Raw genomic sequence first — 17657 nt, 5'->3', positions numbered from 1 at the left:
TGAAGAACGCTTTCCTGGGCATGGGGGTGGTTTGTTGTTCCAGCTCCCTTTCTTGGCTTCTTTTGGGAGCTGGTGCAACAAGAGGAGCTCAGCCTCTGCCTTCTGGCTGAGATGTCACCCTTCAAACAGCAATGCCTGCCTGGAGATAATGATGGCAGTTGCCAAAAGGGCTTCGTTTGGCACATGGTATCTTGAAAGGACGTACACCGTCCTTTCAGCTATCAAAGGCTAGTTCAAATGACATAAAAATGAGAACTCTCCAATGGAGTCTTACAGTAGGTGGAGAGTCCGAAAAACACTCCTTCAGTCATTTCGCTGAGAGTCATTGATTGGGGACACCAAGAATATAGGAAGGAATGCAGAAAGAAAAGATGAAATTGTGTTCAGGATCGGGGGGAGGGATGAACAGGGCGTGCTTGCCTTGAATCCAGGCTTTGTTGGGGGGTGGGGCATAAAGATGGAACGGGTCTGAAACTACAAAGTGGTGATGGTAACACAGTATCACCAGAGTTACACAACAGTGTTCCCAGATTGCAACAATGATGAAACAGTTTACTAATCCCAACTTAACCAACAAAAATCCAGGAAACCATACAAAAAATAAAACATCACCAGAAAGGTGGAAACAAACCACATGCAAAGCAGTTCAGGGGAAAGGAACTCCATGTCCCCTGGGGGCAGACCGAGTTGCCGGCATCCACGGTGAGCAGACAGGGATGGAGGCTGCAGAGCCGACCGCTCCCCTGGACGTGGTGTTTCCGGTAAGGGCTCTGGGTCTCTGTCCAGAGCGGGGGCTCTTTCTCCCTGCAGGGCTGGGTGAGTCATCGTGGGCGTCTGGGTGTTGCGCGGGAGCCAGGGCAGGCTCTCCCTGCCGAGGCGGTGACTCTTCCTCTGCCTCGGGTTCTCTTGCTAAAGCCCGAGCAGGTAGAGGTGCACGTGGAGGTGGAGGTTCTCGCTGAGGGGGTGGGACATCAGTGCCTGGGGCTGGGGGTCCTGCAGGCACGGAGATCCGATCTGCCCGGTGTGCTGGCCAGTACCCAGCTGGCCTGGTGTCTCTGCGAGGGCAAGTCTCGCTTCTCCATCTGCCCTCGGTGGATCCCTGGGTCCTGCACCTGGAGCCACCACCTGTGTGGGGACAGGTCTGGGAAGTGGAGCCTGGTTCCAGTTGGAGGCCAGTGCTAGAGCTGGGGGAGAAGCAAAGTTTGCCCACAGGCCAGCCTTGGCATGTGCGTACCCCGGGACAGAAACCTTCCAAGAGGTTCCCAAAGAATACCCAGCGTCAGATGTCTTTTGGGACTGAAGTGTGCAAGATGGGGGGCGGGGGGTGTGAGGCCAGCGCTTGCTGCAGGCCCAGCAGCAGCTTTCGAGGACTCGTCCCTGTGTAGCTCAGCACCCCTCCCCACACACTCCCGTGCACCAGCCCCAGCGTCCTCACCTCTGTGCTGTGGCGTGCTGGGCTCCAGGTCCTCCTGGTGCCTCAGAGGCCGGGGTTCTCTGGACTCTGGGTCGGAGCCGGGTGTGCTGAGCTCCGTGGAAGCCTCAGACTGGGCCGCCGGCTGTATCCTGGGCGGTGTCTCGGCAGCAGGCCTTCCCCACCTCCGCGTCTCCCCCGGTGGGGCTGATGCCTCCGTGGGCACGCTGACCTGGAGCCTGCACTGGGCCTCACGGGCGGGCGGGTGGTGCTCCGACCCCTCCCTCTGGGAGCTGGATGGGGTGTCCCCGTCCTCGGCCTCATCACGTGGGAAGCTCTGCAACGACAGTGACCGTCAGCCAGCCATGCTGGGAGTTTTCCGAGCTGGGCCTGGCCAGTGGAGCCGCTGCTTCTGCCTGCTCGAACTTCTCTTCCCAGAAGGGTCAGAGACGTGTGTCTGCTCAGATCCCCACCCGGGAGGAAAGAGACCCATCTGAGGGTGTGAGGTCAGCCTGGCCGGTCGGCGCTGCCCACACTCTCCCCATCCCGCCCAGCCTGCTCTCCCCTGGGGTGTGGACACAACTTGTCCACAGGCTTCTGACCCCACATCCGCCTGGGCTTCCTTGAGGGAGACACAGCCCGAGAAACCCGCATCCCCACACACAGGCAAAGGACCCGGTGTTTCCGGGTGGCATGGGAGAGGTGGCCTGGCCCGGCCTGGGGCTCCCCGTGTTACCTTTCTGTTTCTCTGGGCAAAGGGCCAGAGGCCTCTCGGGGGTGTCCTGAGCCAACGTCGACAGGGTGCCCACGCACACTGCCTGTGAGCTCTCCTGAGGCCCCGGCCTCTGGGCAGGGGCAAACAGCAGAACATCTTGGCAGCAAGTGATCTGGCTGGGGGCTCCTCTCCGCTCTGGAGGCCTGGATACCCGGATTGCGGGTTCTGTTGGGTTCTGTTGCCGGCAGGTGACATCATTTCCTGGGGTTCGTGCTGAGGTCCCTTCCTCAAAACTTCCCAAGGGAATCTCTGGGTTTCTGACTGCTCGACCACCCCCCTTAGGCCATGTGCAGGCACAATGACACCCACACGGCCCAGCCCACAGCCCTGGGGAGGCCTGGGTTCAGCCAGGGCCTGAGCTCCGAGGACCATGCTGCTCTCAGACCAGGCTCCTTCTTCTCATAAGTGGTGTGGCCCTGGACAAGCATATGCCCCTCAGGGTTGCCCCAGTCTCTCCATCTGCAGAGTGGGGGTCATTCTCCCATCTGCTTCCTAGGTCTGTCGGCCTACGAGCAGCTCCATGCCTTTCCACCTGGGGCCGATATCACGTGGAGCTCGTGCGCTGAGACTTCAGAAAGAAAGATTCCATCCAGGGCTGACACAGCACAGAATGGGGCAGAACGAGGCCTGGATGCGCCGTGGAACCCAGGAAAAGGCACTCCCCCTCCTGACTGTTTTGAGACCCCGCATCCAAGTTGGAGGACCGAAAGGAAGACTCGAAGGTCTCCCTCTCTTATAGAAAAGAGTAGCCAACTTTCTGGTCCTCTGTTTCCATTGAGATTCTGTTCAAGGGTCCCAGCTCGGCTTCTGCGGGTGGCTGAGCTTCTAATGGCTCCCTGCGTTCTTGTCTTTTCCTCTCCAAACCTTCCGTCCTTTTCCCCCTTCTGGGGTGGAAGGGCGCTGTCATTGCTTCTACCTTCGAGACAGATTGAGGAATAGTCTGGACCATCGACTCCTTTCCTCTCTTTGGTTCCGTGTCTCTCTCTGGCTGTGTCCCTCTCTTTTCCTTTCTCAATTCCGTCTGTGTCTTCCTCTTTCTCTCTCGTGTGTGGATGGATGGATGGATGCTAGGGATGCACATGTATATGATTAGATGAGGGTTATGTTTTAGGGATAGGTTAGAGGGAGAGAAAGGCTTTAGGTCAGAGTTGGTCATGGGGGAAGGGTCAAGGGTGGTGGTGGTGTTTCTTGGAATCTGAGTGCTGTGCATTCTTCGTCTCTTTCCATATGAACCCCTTCTCAGATACACCACTTGCAAGGAGTCTCTCGTGTTCCGTTTCCTATCTTTTGCATTTGTGAATGCTTAGCCTCTCTGTTGTGAATAGGTTCCATTGGATGGAAACCCAGTGGTGTACTTCGTTTACCTCTTTCCCTTACTTGAAGAGACCCATTTCGACCTCCGCCCAGCAAATGGCAAGGAGACTCTGATGTTAAGGAGCCTTTGACCTACGCTTCTTTCTAGCTATCTCATGACATCAGTCTTTAGGGTGAGGTTTTTCCCCGATATTGAGGTGGTATGAGATCAAACCCAATAGCGTTCTTCAGATGTAGCTGTCTGGTTTTCCCATGGACATTGATTGAAGAGGCTTTCTTGTTCCCATTTGGATATTCTCACCGTCTGTGTCAGAGATGAGTTGACCATGGATGCTGGGGTTTGTTTCTGGACCCTCAACTTTATTCCATCGATCTGGATCTGTGTGTGTTGTTGTATTCCCAATAGCATACTGTCCTGCTGCTGCTGCTGCGGCTAAGTCACTTCAGTCGTGTCTGACTCTGCAAGACCCCATGGCCTGCAGCCTACCAGGCTCCTCCGTCCAGGACATTTTCCAGGCAAGAGTACTGGAGTGGGTCGCCATTGCCTTCTCCGATACTCTCCTGAGGATCCTAGTTTGGTCGTCTAATTTCCTTTCACACAACCTTGGATGTCCGTATCGGGGCTTTTTCGTCGGATTGTATTGACAATGTAGGCTCTTTTCTGTTTCCGTACCCCTTTTGCAATTCTTTGTTCGGTGCGAAAATGCATTGGCATTTTGGGAGGAATAGCATGGAAGCTGTGGATTGCCATGTGGGGCTGTGACATGATTTTCCCAGTAGGAATTCTTTCAAGCCCTGAGCACAGCTTCTCTTTCCAGTGATTGGTGTGGGCTTGATCTTCCTCCTTCCATCTCTCGCCGTTTTGTGAGAACAGGTCCATCCTTCCCTTCTGGGGTAGATGGACTCGTGGATATCACTTCAGTGAATGGCATTGTCAGTGGGGGTGATAATTCCCTTCTCATTGGAAGACTTTGCTGTGAGTATTAGAAATGCAAGTGACTTCTCTTCCCCTTCCTCCCTGTCCATGTCTCAGAGCCACCGGGAAACAGAGGCCTCATCCACGGTCACACAGGCCTGAGGGGGTGCAACTAGACTGTTGTTTCTTCAGGCCCTCAGTGCTGGACATCATCCGGGATACTCTGTGTGTGTCTTCCTCCGTCTGGTGTCCCTTCAGACCTTTCCCTAGTTTTCACAGGCTTGTTGTGTTGGCGTTCTTTGTCTGTTTGGAGACACATCCTTGATAAGCTTTGTGTTTCCACTCATTCGTCTCGCGATGTATGACCTGTCTTTTGCTTTTGTAATGAGGTCTTTCCCACAGTAGATATCTTTGATTTTGCAAAGTCCACTGTATTCTCTGGGTTTTTTTTGTGGACTGCCTTTTAGTTTTGTGTGTGAAGACTCAAAGCACGTGTCCGGTTTCTGCTCATTGTTCTTCTAGATTTGTGACAAGTTTTCATGGAAAGTTTGTCTAGGGATAACTGGAAGTGAACTCGGTGTAAGGTGTCAAGTCTCCATCTCCATTCATGTCATCCCCTGCAGTTTCCAATTCCCTGTTCCTGAGTGGTTTTGGAGATCTTGTGGGAAGGTTGGTTGCATTGGAGTTTGCATTTCCACCTTGATTCGATTCACACTGTTCTGCCCTCAGGGACACTGTCAAGGGGGAGTGAGGAGCAGCCTGCACTTCCAGCAGTGACCACACGGTGGGGCGAGTGCTGCTCTCCCCTCTGGGAGCCCCAGGCCACAGGCATCCCAGTGAGGAGCCAGCTCTGTGCTCAGCTGAAAGGAGTTAGTCTCTCAGGAGCCTCGGAGCCCTTGCCTTTGGATCACCCAGGGTGGGCATTTACTGGGACAGAAAAAATTGCCCTGAATTCCATGGACGGAAGAGCCTGGCTGTGTAGAGTTGGTGAGTTGCCGTGAATCAGACACAACTGAGGACACAAAAATTCAATAGATTAAAACACATTTTGGGGGTGGGGGGGAGTGAAAGTGGGTGATGTGGGTTTTTTTGTCTTATATAATAGCCAAGGGAAATCTAGTTTAAACCTAAATTCACATAGATGGGAAAGGTATAGCTCTCCGTCACCCTATTTAAAAAAAAAAAAAAAACTACTAAACTTTTCTGAAAGTTTATTTAGTAGCTTCCTTGAGCAGTTTATTGTGGAGCATTTTTTTTTTCTGTGACATTGGCCTCATTAAAAATTATGGTTTGCCTTTAGTGGATAATTTTGTTCATTGGTTTCTTAGAGAACCTTGGTAATCTTTGAGTTTCCTGGGGAGTATGGTCACATGACCTGGCCCTGGCCAATCGGTGCGTTCCACCTCCCTGGCCACTGTGATTGGCTCCGGGCTGGGGCAGTGCCCAATCGGGGCCCAGGGCCGGGCCTCACGTTGGAAGCCAGGGGAAGACGAGCTCTCGTCCTGCTGGGGTAGGGGAAGGGGTGGGGCCGGGGGAGGTCAGGCTCCAGCAGTGGGAGGGGCTTGAGGTCCGCCTGCGGCAGTTGGTGACGTTCCTGCTCCCCTCAGGGCAGAGCCGCCGGCCTGAGAATGAGGGCGCTGCTGAGCCCAGGGGCTGGGATGGCCCGTTGCTGCTGTGGTCCCAGAGCTCCACCCGAGACCTGAGGGAAGCCGTCTGCCCGTGAGTCCTCTCCCGCTTGTCTGTCAGCTTGTTTGAAGCATGCTGGGTTTTCTGCCCAGCTGGCTAAGGGGAGTCCCTGGAAATGCAAGGGTGTGGGTTTTGGCAGACTTCAGGGAAGACATGCCAGATGAGCCTGGGAGACTCCAGCTTAAGCTGGATTCAGGAGATATCTCTTCGGGCCAGCTAGTAATTGTAGGATAAGCCTAATGAGTCTTCACAGGATGAAGAGAGTAACGTGCCAAGGTAGCAATTGATGTCCTCATTCGAGAGGATGAAGCTGGTGCTCAGAGAAGGGGGGAACTTGGCCACAGCAAGGAGGTGTGCACCCAGACAGAACCCCCCAGATCCGGCCATTGGAGCTCAGGGAGGCCACTGGTGTGGCTTGTCCCTGTGGCAGGGCCCGAGGCAGGCAGCCCACCCTGATTCCTGCGGGGGCCTGACTTGGGAAGTGCCATCTGGTAGCTTTGAGACTCACCAAACCAAATTGCACTGGAGAGAGGAGGGACACCTTCCTTCATCCACCCCCCACCCCCGCCGGATTCCCACATACCCTGACCCCTTTCTCTCGATTTCGGAGCCATTTCCAGAGTCCCGCTCATATGACCTCATTTGAAGTGCACTGTGGACGGGCTGCCATCTGCAGCTGCTACCACAGCAGCCAAGGGCTTTAGCTCCCGACTACCTCCCTTCCTTTGGAACTTGGGGGCCCTCTACTCCCCGCTTGCACACCACAGACCTTTGCTGAGGATTGTGGGGACCCTCACTCAGTTTGCAGCACGTTGTAGCCATCCCTGTCCTCCCTTGAAACTCAGCTTGTGAGCTCCTTTGGAGCAGCGTGGCCCACCTGGCTGCAACGGAAGAGACACAGCTGACAGTGAAACAACAGCTTAGATCTGAGAGCCGGAAAGCTCTGTCAAAAGGGACCTCCCTCTTCACACCGTAGAGGCTGTAGGAGCCGCCAGGCTTTCGGAACCAGTGCTGGGGCCAAAATGACTCCACAGCTGTTTTCCTTCCTGGGGAGGGTTCTGGCTCGAGCGGGAATGGCTCAAGTCTCCTAAGGTTCTGAAAGCCCACTGTGTGCAGATTCACGGTACACAGAGAGGAAAAGGTGGAGTCCTAGCCTGGAGGTGGTCACAGCTCACGGATGAGCCAGGCAGGCAGGCAGGCAGGGCATGAGAACACCTGAGCTGCCTTCATGAGTGAATGGTGTGGGGGCAGAGGAAGAGAAGCCGGTCTGCTCCCTCGTGTGGTGCCCAGGGCAGGTTGTCCCCAGAGGAAACCCTTACGACGGTGAGGACTATCACTGCTGTTTCCCAAGGGGTTCCGTCGGTGCGTGTCTTCCCCGGAGCGGTCAGGCCGTCTCTCAAGTACACTGGCCATGGGCATTGCCTCTCCTTGGAACTTCCCATGTGTTTCTCTTTTTTATGGAACAGTGATTTTCTAGAGTGGTTCTGGGCCACAAGGATGTTGGGTCATTTTCTAGCCTTCTGTCATGAAGAACGCTTTCCTGGGCATGGGGGTGGTTTGTTGTTCCAGCTCCCTTTCTTGGCTTCTTTTGGGAGCTGGTGCAACAAGAGGAGCTCAGCCTCTGCCTTCTGGCTGAGATGTCACCCTTCAAACAGCAATGCCTGCCTGGAGATAATGATGGCAGTTGCCAAAAGGGCTTCGTTTGGCACATGGTATCTTGAAAGGACGTACACCGTCCTTTCAGCTATCAAAGGCTAGTTCAAATGACATAAAAATGAGAACTCTCCAATGGAGTCTTACAGTAGGTGGAGAGTCCGAAAAACACTCCTTCAGTCATTTCGCTGAGAGTCATTGATTGGGGACACCAAGAATATAGGAAGGAATGCAGAAAGAAAAGATGAAATTGTGTTCAGGATCGGGGGGAGGGATGAACAGGGCGTGCTTGCCTTGAATCCAGGCTTTGTTGGGGGGTGGGGCATAAAGATGGAACGGGTCTGAAACTACAAAGTGGTGATGGTAACACAGTATCACCAGAGTTACACAACAGTGTTCCCAGATTGCAACAATGATGAAACAGTTTACTAATCCCAACTTAACCAACAAAAATCCAGGAAACCATACAAAAAATAAAACATCACCAGAAAGGTGGAAACAAACCACATGCAAAGCAGTTCAGGGGAAAGGAACTCCATGTCCCCTGGGGGCAGACCGAGTTGCCGGCATCCACGGTGAGCAGACAGGGATGGAGGCTGCAGAGCCGACCGCTCCCCTGGACGTGGTGTTTCCGGTAAGGGCTCTGGGTCTCTGTCCAGAGCGGGGGCTCTTTCTCCCTGCAGGGCTGGGTGAGTCATCGTGGGCGTCTGGGTGTTGCGCGGGAGCCAGGGCAGGCTCTCCCTGCCGAGGCGGTGACTCTTCCTCTGCCTCGGGTTCTCTTGCTAAAGCCCGAGCAGGTAGAGGTGCACGTGGAGGTGGAGGTTCTCGCTGAGGGGGTGGGACATCAGTGCCTGGGGCTGGGGGTCCTGCAGGCACGGAGATCCGATCTGCCCGGTGTGCTGGCCAGTACCCAGCTGGCCTGGTGTCTCTGCGAGGGCAAGTCTCGCTTCTCCATCTGCCCTCGGTGGATCCCTGGGTCCTGCACCTGGAGCCACCACCTGTGTGGGGACAGGTCTGGGAAGTGGAGCCTGGTTCCAGTTGGAGGCCAGTGCTAGAGCTGGGGGAGAAGCAAAGTTTGCCCACAGGCCAGCCTTGGCATGTGCGTACCCCGGGACAGAAACCTTCCAAGAGGTTCCCAAAGAATACCCAGCGTCAGATGTCTTTTGGGACTGAAGTGTGCAAGATGGGGGGCGGGGGGTGTGAGGCCAGCGCTTGCTGCAGGCCCAGCAGCAGCTTTCGAGGACTCGTCCCTGTGTAGCTCAGCACCCCTCCCCACACACTCCCGTGCACCAGCCCCAGCGTCCTCACCTCTGTGCTGTGGCGTGCTGGGCTCCAGGTCCTCCTGGTGCCTCAGAGGCCGGGGTTCTCTGGACTCTGGGTCGGAGCCGGGTGTGCTGAGCTCCGTGGAAGCCTCAGACTGGGCCGCCGGCTGTATCCTGGGCGGTGTCTCGGCAGCAGGCCTTCCCCACCTCCGCGTCTCCCCCGGTGGGGCTGATGCCTCCGTGGGCACGCTGACCTGGAGCCTGCACTGGGCCTCACGGGCGGGCGGGTGGTGCTCCGACCCCTCCCTCTGGGAGCTGGATGGGGTGTCCCCGTCCTCGGCCTCATCACGTGGGAAGCTCTGCAACGACAGTGACCGTCAGCCAGCCATGCTGGGAGTTTTCCGAGCTGGGCCTGGCCAGTGGAGCCGCTGCTTCTGCCTGCTCGAACTTCTCTTCCCAGAAGGGTCAGAGACGTGTGTCTGCTCAGATCCCCACCCGGGAGGAAAGAGACCCATCTGAGGGTGTGAGGTCAGCCTGGCCGGTCGGCGCTGCCCACACTCTCCCCATCCCGCCCAGCCTGCTCTCCCCTGGGGTGTGGGCACAACTTGTCCACAGGCTTCTGACCCCACATCCGCCTGGGCTTCCTTGAGGGAGACACAGCCCGAGAAACCCGCATCCCCACACACAGGCAAAGGACCCGGTGTTTCCGGGTGGCATGGGAGAGGTGGCCTGGCCCGGCCTGGGGCTCCCCGTGTTACCTTTCTGTTTCTCCGGGCAAAGGGCCAGAGGCCTCTCGGGGGTGTCCTGAGCCAACGTCGACAGGGTGCCCACGCACACTGCCTGTGAGCTCTCCTGAGGCCCCGGCCTCTGGGCAGGGGCAAACAGCAGAACATCTTGGCAGCAAGTGATCTGGCTGGGGGCTCCTCTCCGCTCTGGAGGCCTGGATACCCGGATTGCGGGTTCTGTTGGGTTCTGTTGCCGGCAGGTGACATCATTTCCTGGGGTTCGTGCTGAGGTCCCTTCCTCAAAACTTCCCAAGGGAATCTCTGGGTTTCTGACTGCTCGACCACCCCCCTTAGGCCATGTGCAGGCACAATGACACCCACACGGCCCAGCCCACAGCCCTGGGGAGGCCTGGGTTCAGCCAGGGCCTGAGCTCCGAGGACCATGCTGCTCTCAGACCAGGCTCCTTCTTCTCATAAGTGGTGTGGCCCTGGACAAGCATATGCCCCTCAGGGTTGCCCCAGTCTCTCCATCTGCAGAGTGGGGGTCATTCTCCCATCTGCTTCCTAGGTCTGTCGGCCTACGAGCAGCTCCATGCCTTTCCACCTGGGGCCGATATCACGTGGAGCTCGTGCGCTGAGACTTCAGAAAGAAAGATTCCATCCAGGGCTGACACAGCACAGAATGGGGCAGAACGAGGCCTGGATGCGCCGTGGAACCCAGGAAAAGGCACTCCCCCTCCTGACTGTTTTGAGACCCCGCATCCAAGTTGGAGGACCGAAAGGAAGACTCGAAGGTCTCCCTCTCTTATAGAAAAGAGTAGCCAACTTTCTGGTCCTCTGTTTCCATTGAGATTCTGTTCAAGGGTCCCAGCTCGGCTTCTGCGGGTGGCTGAGCTTCTAATGGCTCCCTGCGTTCTTGTCTTTTCCTCTCCAAACCTTCCGTCCTTTTCCCCCTTCTGGGGTGGAAGGGCGCTGTCATTGCTTCTACCTTCGAGACAGATTGAGGAATAGTCTGGACCATCGACTCCTTTCCTCTCTTTGGTTCCGTGTCTCTCTCTGGCTGTGTCCCTCTCTTTTCCTTTCTCAATTCCGTCTGTGTCTTCCTCTTTCTCTCTCGTGTGTGGATGGATGGATGGATGCTAGGGATGCACATGTATATGATTAGATGAGGGTTATGTTTTAGGGATAGGTTAGAGGGAGAGAAAGGCTTTAGGTCAGAGTTGGTCATGGGGGAAGGGTCAAGGGTGGTGGTGGTGTTTCTTGGAATCTGAGTGCTGTGCATTCTTCGTCTCTTTCCATATGAACCCCTTCTCAGATACACCACTTGCAAGGAGTCTCTCGTGTTCCGTTTCCTATCTTTTGCATTTGTGAATGCTTAGCCTCTCTGTTGTGAATAGGTTCCATTGGATGGAAACCCAGTGGTGTACTTCGTTTACCTCTTTCCCTTACTTGAAGAGACCCATTTCGACCTCCGCCCAGCAAATGGCAAGGAGACTCTGATGTTAAGGAGCCTTTGACCTACGCTTCTTTCTAGCTATCTCATGACATCAGTCTTTAGGGTGAGGTTTTTCCCCGATATTGAGGTGGTATGAGATCAAACCCAATAGCGTTCTTCAGATGTAGCTGTCTGGTTTTCCCATGGACATTGATTGAAGAGGCTTTCTTGTTCCCATTTGGATATTCTCACCGTCTGTGTCAGAGATGAGTTGACCATGGATGCTGGGGTTTGTTTCTGGACCCTCAACTTTATTCCATCGATCTGGATCTGTGTGTGTTGTTGTATTCCCAATAGCATACTGTCCTGCTGCTGCTGCTGCGGCTAAGTCACTTCAGTCGTGTCTGACTCTGCAAGACCCCATGGCCTGTAGCCTACCAGGCTCCTCCGTCCAGGACATTTTCCAGGCAAGAGTACTGGAGTGGGTCGCCATTGCCTTCTCCGATACTCTCCTGAGGATCCTAGTTTGGTCGTCTAATTTCCTTTCACACAACCTTGGATGTCCGTATCGGGGCTTTTTCGTCGGATTGTATTGACAATGTAGGCTCTTTTCTGTTTCCGTACCCCTTTTGCAATTCTTTGTTCGGTGCGAAAATGCATTGGCATTTTGGGAGGAATAGCATGGAAGCTGTGGATTGCCATGTGGGGCTGTGACATGATTTTCCCTATAGGAATTCTTTCAAGCCCTGAGCACAGCTTCTCTTTCCAGTGATTGGTGTGGGCTTGATCTTCCTCCTTCCATCTCTCGCCGTTTTGTGAGAACAGGTCCATCCTTCCCTTCTGGGGTAGATGGACTCGTGGATATCACTTCAGTGAATGGCATTGTCAGTGGGGGTGATAATTCCCTTCTCATTGGAAGACTTTGCTGTGAGTATTAGAAATGCAAGTGACTTCTCTTCCCCTTCCTCCCTGTCCATGTCTCAGAGCCACCGGGAAACAGAGGCCTCATCCACGGTCACACAGGCCTGAGGGGGTGCAACTAGACTGTTGTTTCTTCAGGCCCTCAGTGCTGGACATCATCCGGGATACTCTGTGTGTGTCTTCCTCCGTCTGGTGTCCCTTCAGACCTTTCCCTAGTTTTCACAGGCTTGTTGTGTTGGCGTTCTTTGTCTGTTTGGAGACACATCCTTGATAAGCTTTGTGTTTCCACTCATTCGTCTCGCGATGTATGACCTGTCTTTTGCTTTTGTAATGAGGTCTTTCCCACAGTAGATATCTTTGATTTTGCAAAGTCCACTGTATTCTCTGGGTTTTTTTTGTGGACTGCCTTTTAGTTTTGTGTGTGAAGACTCAAAGCACGTGTCCGGTTTCTGCTCATTGTTCTTCTAGATTTGTGACAAGTTTTCATGGAAAGTTTGTCTAGGGATAACTGGAAGTGAACTCGGTGTAAGGTGTCAAGTCTCCATCTCCATTCATGTCATCCCCTGCAGTTTCCAATTCCCTGTTCCTGAGTGGTTTTGGAGATCTTGTGGGAAGGTTGGTTGCATTGGAGTTTGCATTTCCACCTTGATTCGATTCACACTGTTCTGCCCTCAGGGACACTGTCAAGGGGGAGTGAGGAGCAGCCTGCACTTCCAGCAGTGACCACACGGTGGGGCGAGTGCTGCTCTCCCCTCTGGGAGCCCCAGGCCACAGGCATCCCAGTGAGGAGCCAGCTCTGTGCTCAGCTGAAAGGAGTTAGTCTCTCAGGAGCCTCGGAGCCCTTGCCTTTGGATCACCCAGGGTGGGCATTTACTGGGACAGAAAAAATTGCCCTGAATTCCATGGACGGAAGAGCCTGGCTGTGTAGAGTTGGTGAGTTGCCGTGAATCAGACACAACTGAGGACACAAAAATTCAATAGATTAAAACACATTTTGGGGGTGGGGGGGAGTGAAAGTGGGTGATGTGGGTTTTTTTGTCTTATATAATAGCCAAGGGAAATCTAGTTTAAACCTAAATTCACATAGATGGGAAAGGTATAGCTCTCCGTCACCCTATTTAAAAAAAAAAAAAACCTACTAAACTTTTCTGAAAGTTTATTTAGTAGCTTCCTTGAGCAGTTTATTGTGGAGCATTTTTTTTTTCTGTGACATTGGCCTCATTAAAAATTATGGTTTGCCTTTAGTGGATAATTTTGTTCATTGGTTTCTTAGAGAACCTTGGTAATCTTTGAGTTTCCTGGGGAGTATGGTCACATGACCTGGCCCTGGCCAATCGGTGCGTTCCACCTCCCTGGCCACTGTGATTGGCTCCGGGCTGGGGCAGTGCCCAATCGGGGCCCAGGGCCGGGCCTCACGTTGGAAGCCAGGGGAAGACGAGCTCTCGTCCTGCTGGGGTAGGGGAAGGGGTGGGGCCGGGGGAGGTCAGGCTCCAGCAGTGGGAGGGGCTTGAGGTCCGCCTGCGGCAGTTGGTGACGTTCCTGCTCCCCTCAGGGCAGAGCCGCCGGCCTGAGAATGAGGGCGCTGCTGAGCCCAGGGGCTGGGATGGCCCGTTGCTGCTGTGGTCCCAGAGCTCCACCCGAGACCTGAGGGAAGCCGTCTGCCCGTGAGTCCTCTCCCGCTTGTCTGTCAGCTTGTTTGAAGCATGCTGGGTTTTCTGCCCAGCTGGCTAAGGGGAGTCCCTGGAAATGCAAGGGTGTGGGTTTTGGCAGACTTCAGGGAAGACATGCCAGATGAGCCTGGGAGACTCCAGCTTAAGCTGGATTCAGGAGATATCTCTTCGGGCCAGCTAGTAATTGTAGGATAAGCCTAATGAGTCTTCACAGGATGAAGAGAGTAACGTGCCAAGGTAGCAATTGATGTCCTCATTCGAGAGGATGAAGCTGGTGCTCAGAGAAGGGGGGAACTTGGCCACAGCAAGGAGGTGTGCACCCAGACAGAACCCCCCAGATCCGGCCATTGGAGCTCAGGGAGGCCACTGGTGTGGCTTGTCCCTGTGGCAGGGCCCGAGGCAGGCAGCCCACCCTGATTCCTGCGGGGGCCTGACTTGGGAAGTGCCATCTGGTAGCTTTGAGACTCACCAAACCAAATTGCACTGGAGATAGGAGGGACACCTTCCTTCATCCACCCCCCACCCCCGCCGGATTCCCACATACCCTGACCCCTTTCTCTCGATTTCGGAGCCATTTCCAGAGTCCCGCTCATATGACCTCATTTGAAGTGCACTGTGGACGGGCTGCCATCTGCAGCTGCTACCACAGCAGCCAAGGGCTTTAGCTCCCGACTACCTCCCTTCCTTTGGAACTTGGGGGCCCTCTACTCCCCACTTGCACACCACAGACCTTTGCTGAGGATTGTGGGGACCCTCACTCAGTTTGCAGCACGTTGTAGCCATCCCTGTCCTCCCTTGAAACTCAGCTTGTGAGCTCCTTTGGAGCAGCGTGGCCCACCTGGCTGCAACGGAAGAGACACAGCTGACAGTGAAACAACAGCTTAGATCTGAGAGCCGGAAAGCTCTGTCAAAAGGGACCTCCCTCTTCACACCGTAGAGGCTGTAGGAGCCGCCAGGCTTTCGGAACCAGTGCTGGGGCCAAAATGACTCCACAGCTGTTTTCCTTCCTGGGGAGGGTTCTGGCTCGAGTGGGAATGGCTCAAGTCTCCTAAGGTTCTGAAAGCCCACTGTGTGCAGATTCACGGTACACAGAGAGGAAAAGGTGGAGTCCTAGCCTGGAGGTGGTCACAGCTCACGGATGAGCCAGGCAGGCAGGCAGGCAGGGCATGAGAACACCTGAGCTGCCTTCATGAGTGAATGGTGTGGCGGCAGAGGAAGAGAAGCCGGTCTGCTCCCTCGTGTGGTGCCCAGGGCAGGTTGTCCCCAGAGGAAACCCTTACGACGGTGAGGACTATCACTGCTGTTTCCCAAGGGGTTCCGTCGGTGCGTGTCTTCCCCGGAGCGGTCAGGCCGTCTCTCAAGTACACTGGCCATGGGCATTGCCTCTCCTTGGAACTTCCCATGTGTTTCTCTTTTTTATGGAACAGTGATTTTCTAGAGTGGTTCTGGGCCACAAGGATGTTGGGTCATTTTCTAGCCTTCTGTCATGAAGAACGCTTTCCTGGGCATGGGGGTGGTTTGTTGTTCCAGCTCCCTTTCTTGGCTTCTTTTGGGAGCTGGTGCAACAAGAGGAGCTCAGCCTCTGCCTTCTGGCTGAGATGTCACCCTTCAAACAGCAATGCCTGCCTGGAGATAATGATGGCAGTTGCCAAAAGGGCTTCGTTTGGCACATGGTATCTTGAAAGGACGTACACCGTCCTTTCAGCTATCAAAGGCTAGTTCAAATGACATAAAAATGAGAACTCTCCAATGGAGTCTTACAGTAGGTGGAGAGTCCGAAAAACACTCCTTCAGTCATTTCGCTGAGAGTCATTGATTGGGGACACCAAGAATATAGGAAGGAATGCAGAAAGAAAAGATGAAATTGTGTTCAGGATCGGGGGGAGGGATGAACAGGGCGTGCTTGCCTTGAATCCAGGCTTTGTTGGGGGGTGGGGCATAAAGATGGAACGGGTCTGAAACTACAAAGTGGTGATGGTAACACAGTATCACCAGAGTTACACAACAGTGTTCCCAGATTGCAACAATGATGAAACAGTTTACTAATCCCAACTTAACCAACAAAAATCCAGGAAACCATACAAAAAATAAAACATCACCAGAAAGGTGGAAACAAACCACATGCAAAGCAGTTCAGGGGAAAGGAACTCCATGTCCCCTGGGGGCAGACCGAGTTGCCGGCATCCACGGTGAGCAGACAGGGATGGAGGCTGCAGAGCCGACCGCTCCCCTGGACGTGGTGTTTCCGGTAAGGGCTCTGGGTCTCTGTCCAGAGCGGGGGCTCTTTCTCCCTGCAGGGCTGGGTGAGTCATCGTGGGCGTCTGGGTGTTGCGCGGGAGCCAGGGCAGGCTCTCCCTGCCGAGGCGGTGACTCTTCCTCTGCCTCGGGTTCTCTTGCTAAAGCCCGAGCAGGTAGAGGTGCACGTGGAGGTGGAGGTTCTCGCTGAGGGGGTGGGACATCAGTGCCTGGGGCTGGGGGTCCTGCAGGCACGGAGATCCGATCTGCCCGGTGTGCTGGCCAGTACCCAGCTGGCCTGGTGTCTCTGCGAGGGCAAGTCTCGCTTCTCCATCTGCCCTCGGTGGATCCCTGGGTCCTGCACCTGGAGCCACCACCTGTGTGGGGACAGGTCTGGGAAGTGGAGCCTGGTTCCAGTTGGAGGCCAGTGCTAGAGCTGGGGGAGAAGCAAAGTTTGCCCACAGGCCAGCCTTGGCATGTGCGTACCCCGGGACAGAAACCTTCCAAGAGGTTCCCAAAGAATACCCAGCGTCAGATGTCTTTTGGGACTGAAGTGTGCAAGATGGGGGGCGGGGGGTGTGAGGCCAGCGCTTGCTGCAGGCCCAGCAGCAGCTTTCGAGGACTCGTCCCTGTGTAGCTCAGCACCCCTCCCCACACACTCCCGTGCACCAGCCCCAGCGTCCTCACCTCTGTGCTGTGGCGTGCTGGGCTCCAGGTCCTCCTGGTGCCTCAGAGGCCGGGGTTCTCTGGACTCTGGGTCGGAGCCGGGTGTGCTGAGCTCCGTGGAAGCCTCAGACTGGGCCGCCGGCTGTATCCTGGGCGGTGTCTCGGCAGCAGGCCTTCCCCACCTCCGCGTCTCCCCCGGTGGGGCTGATGCCTCCGTGGGCACGCTGACCTGGAGCCTGCACTGGGCCTCACGGGCGGGCGGGTGGTGCTCCGACCCCTCCCTCTGGGAGCTGGATGGGGTGTCCCCGTCCTCGGCCTCATCACGTGGGAAGCTCTGCAACGACAGTGACCGTCAGCCAGCCATGCTGGGAGTTTTCCGAGCTGGGCCTGGCCAGTGGAGCCGCTGCTTCTGCCTGCTCGAACTTCTCTTCCCAGAAGGGTCAGAGACGTGTGTCTGCTCAGATCCCCACCCGGGAGGAAAGAGACCCATCTGAGGGTGTGAGGTCAGCCTGGCCGGTCGGCGCTGCCCACACTCTCCCCATCCCGCCCAGCCTGCTCTCCCCTGGGGTGTGGGCACAACTTGTCCACAGGCTTCTGACCCCACATCCGCCTGGGCTTCCTTGAGGGAGACACAGCCCGAGAAACCCGCATCCCCACACACAGGCAAAGGACCCGGTGTTTCCGGGTGGCATGGGAGAGGTGGCCTGGCCCGGCCTGGGGCTCCCCGTGTTACCTTTCTGTTTCTCCGGGCAAAGGGCCAGAGGCCTCTCGGGGGTGTCCTGAGCCAACGTCGACAGGGTGCCCACGCACACTGCCTGTGAGCTCTCCTGAGGCCCCGGCCTCTGGGCAGGGGCAAACAGCAGAACATCTTGGCAGCAAGTGATCTGGCTGGGGGCTCCTCTCCGCTCTGGAGGCCTGGATACCCGGATTGCGGGTTCTGTTGGGTTCTGTTGCCGGCAGGTGACATCATTTCCTGGGGTTCGTGCTG

General features: G+C 55.5%; 4 protein-coding genes across 4 annotated transcripts in view; 1 reads left to right on the top strand and 3 right to left on the bottom strand.

Annotated features, from left to right (window-relative positions):
• Positions 1–17657, top strand: part of LOC145527547 (uncharacterized) — an 86211-nt gene that overhangs the window by 39843 nt on the left and 28711 nt on the right. Inside the window, exons 2-7 of the mRNA XM_081545647.1 lie at positions 2683–2908; positions 5146–5403; positions 6024–6135; positions 10311–10536; positions 12774–13031; positions 13651–13762. The gene's annotated coding sequence lies outside the window, so the exon portion shown is untranslated. The remainder of the gene's footprint in view (positions 1–2682; positions 2909–5145; positions 5404–6023; positions 6136–10310; positions 10537–12773; positions 13032–13650; positions 13763–17657) is intronic.
• Positions 532–2333, bottom strand: LOC145527602 (uncharacterized). The gene is made up of 3 exons (XM_081545722.1): positions 2148–2333; positions 1436–1748; positions 532–1184 (listed from the first exon to the last, which is right to left on the bottom strand). Exons 1-3 carry the CDS (start codon positions 2280–2282, stop codon positions 910–912), a joined length of 723 nt encoding a protein of 240 aa, XP_081401848.1. The 5' UTR covers positions 2283–2333; the 3' UTR covers positions 532–909.
• On the bottom strand, positions 8160–13223 carry LOC145527555 (uncharacterized). The gene is made up of 3 exons (XM_081545658.1): positions 9776–13223; positions 9064–9376; positions 8160–8812 (listed from the first exon to the last, which is right to left on the bottom strand). The coding sequence occupies exons 1-3, from the start codon at positions 10184–10186 to the stop codon at positions 8538–8540; spliced, it is 999 nt and encodes a 332-aa protein (XP_081401784.1). The 5' UTR covers positions 10187–13223; the 3' UTR covers positions 8160–8537.
• LOC145527599 (uncharacterized) lies at positions 15787–17602 on the bottom strand. The gene is made up of 3 exons (XM_081545718.1): positions 17403–17602; positions 16691–17003; positions 15787–16439 (listed from the first exon to the last, which is right to left on the bottom strand). Exons 1-3 carry the CDS (start codon positions 17535–17537, stop codon positions 16165–16167), a joined length of 723 nt encoding a protein of 240 aa, XP_081401844.1. The 5' UTR covers positions 17538–17602; the 3' UTR covers positions 15787–16164.

This window comes from Giraffa tippelskirchi, chromosome 11, assembly GCF_054371585.1.
Source record: "Giraffa tippelskirchi isolate mGirTip1 chromosome 11, T2T-mGirTip1v1.2.pri, whole genome shotgun sequence".
Lineage (NCBI taxonomy): Eukaryota > Metazoa > Chordata > Mammalia > Artiodactyla > Giraffidae > Giraffa > Giraffa tippelskirchi.
The sequence above is the reverse complement of the archived record's forward strand: the minus strand, read 5'-3'. Positions and strand labels throughout refer to the sequence as shown.

What these genes read in the sequence shown, in the direction of transcription:
- LOC145527602 (XM_081545722.1), bottom strand. Translation starts at nt 2,282, where the DNA reads ATGTTCTGCTGTTTGCCCCTGCCCAGAGGCCGGGGCCTCAGGAGAGCT. An exon ending in TTGCCCAGAGAAACAGAAAG is followed by an intron (nt 1,749 to 2,147) that starts GTAACACGGGGA and finishes CTGTCGTTGCAG; the next exon opens with AGCTTCCCACGTGATGAGGC. An exon ending in CAGCACGCCACAGCACAGAG is followed by an intron (nt 1,185 to 1,435) that starts GTGAGGACGCTG and finishes CTTCTCCCCCAG; the next exon opens with CTCTAGCACTGGCCTCCAAC.
- LOC145527555 (XM_081545658.1), bottom strand. Translation starts at nt 10,186, where the DNA reads ATGGTCCTCGGAGCTCAGGCCCTGGCTGAACCCAGGCCTCCCCAGGGC. An exon ending in TTGCCCGGAGAAACAGAAAG is followed by an intron (nt 9,377 to 9,775) that starts GTAACACGGGGA and finishes CTGTCGTTGCAG; the next exon opens with AGCTTCCCACGTGATGAGGC. An exon ending in CAGCACGCCACAGCACAGAG is followed by an intron (nt 8,813 to 9,063) that starts GTGAGGACGCTG and finishes CTTCTCCCCCAG; the next exon opens with CTCTAGCACTGGCCTCCAAC.
- LOC145527599 (XM_081545718.1), bottom strand. Translation starts at nt 17,537, where the DNA reads ATGTTCTGCTGTTTGCCCCTGCCCAGAGGCCGGGGCCTCAGGAGAGCT. An exon ending in TTGCCCGGAGAAACAGAAAG is followed by an intron (nt 17,004 to 17,402) that starts GTAACACGGGGA and finishes CTGTCGTTGCAG; the next exon opens with AGCTTCCCACGTGATGAGGC. An exon ending in CAGCACGCCACAGCACAGAG is followed by an intron (nt 16,440 to 16,690) that starts GTGAGGACGCTG and finishes CTTCTCCCCCAG; the next exon opens with CTCTAGCACTGGCCTCCAAC.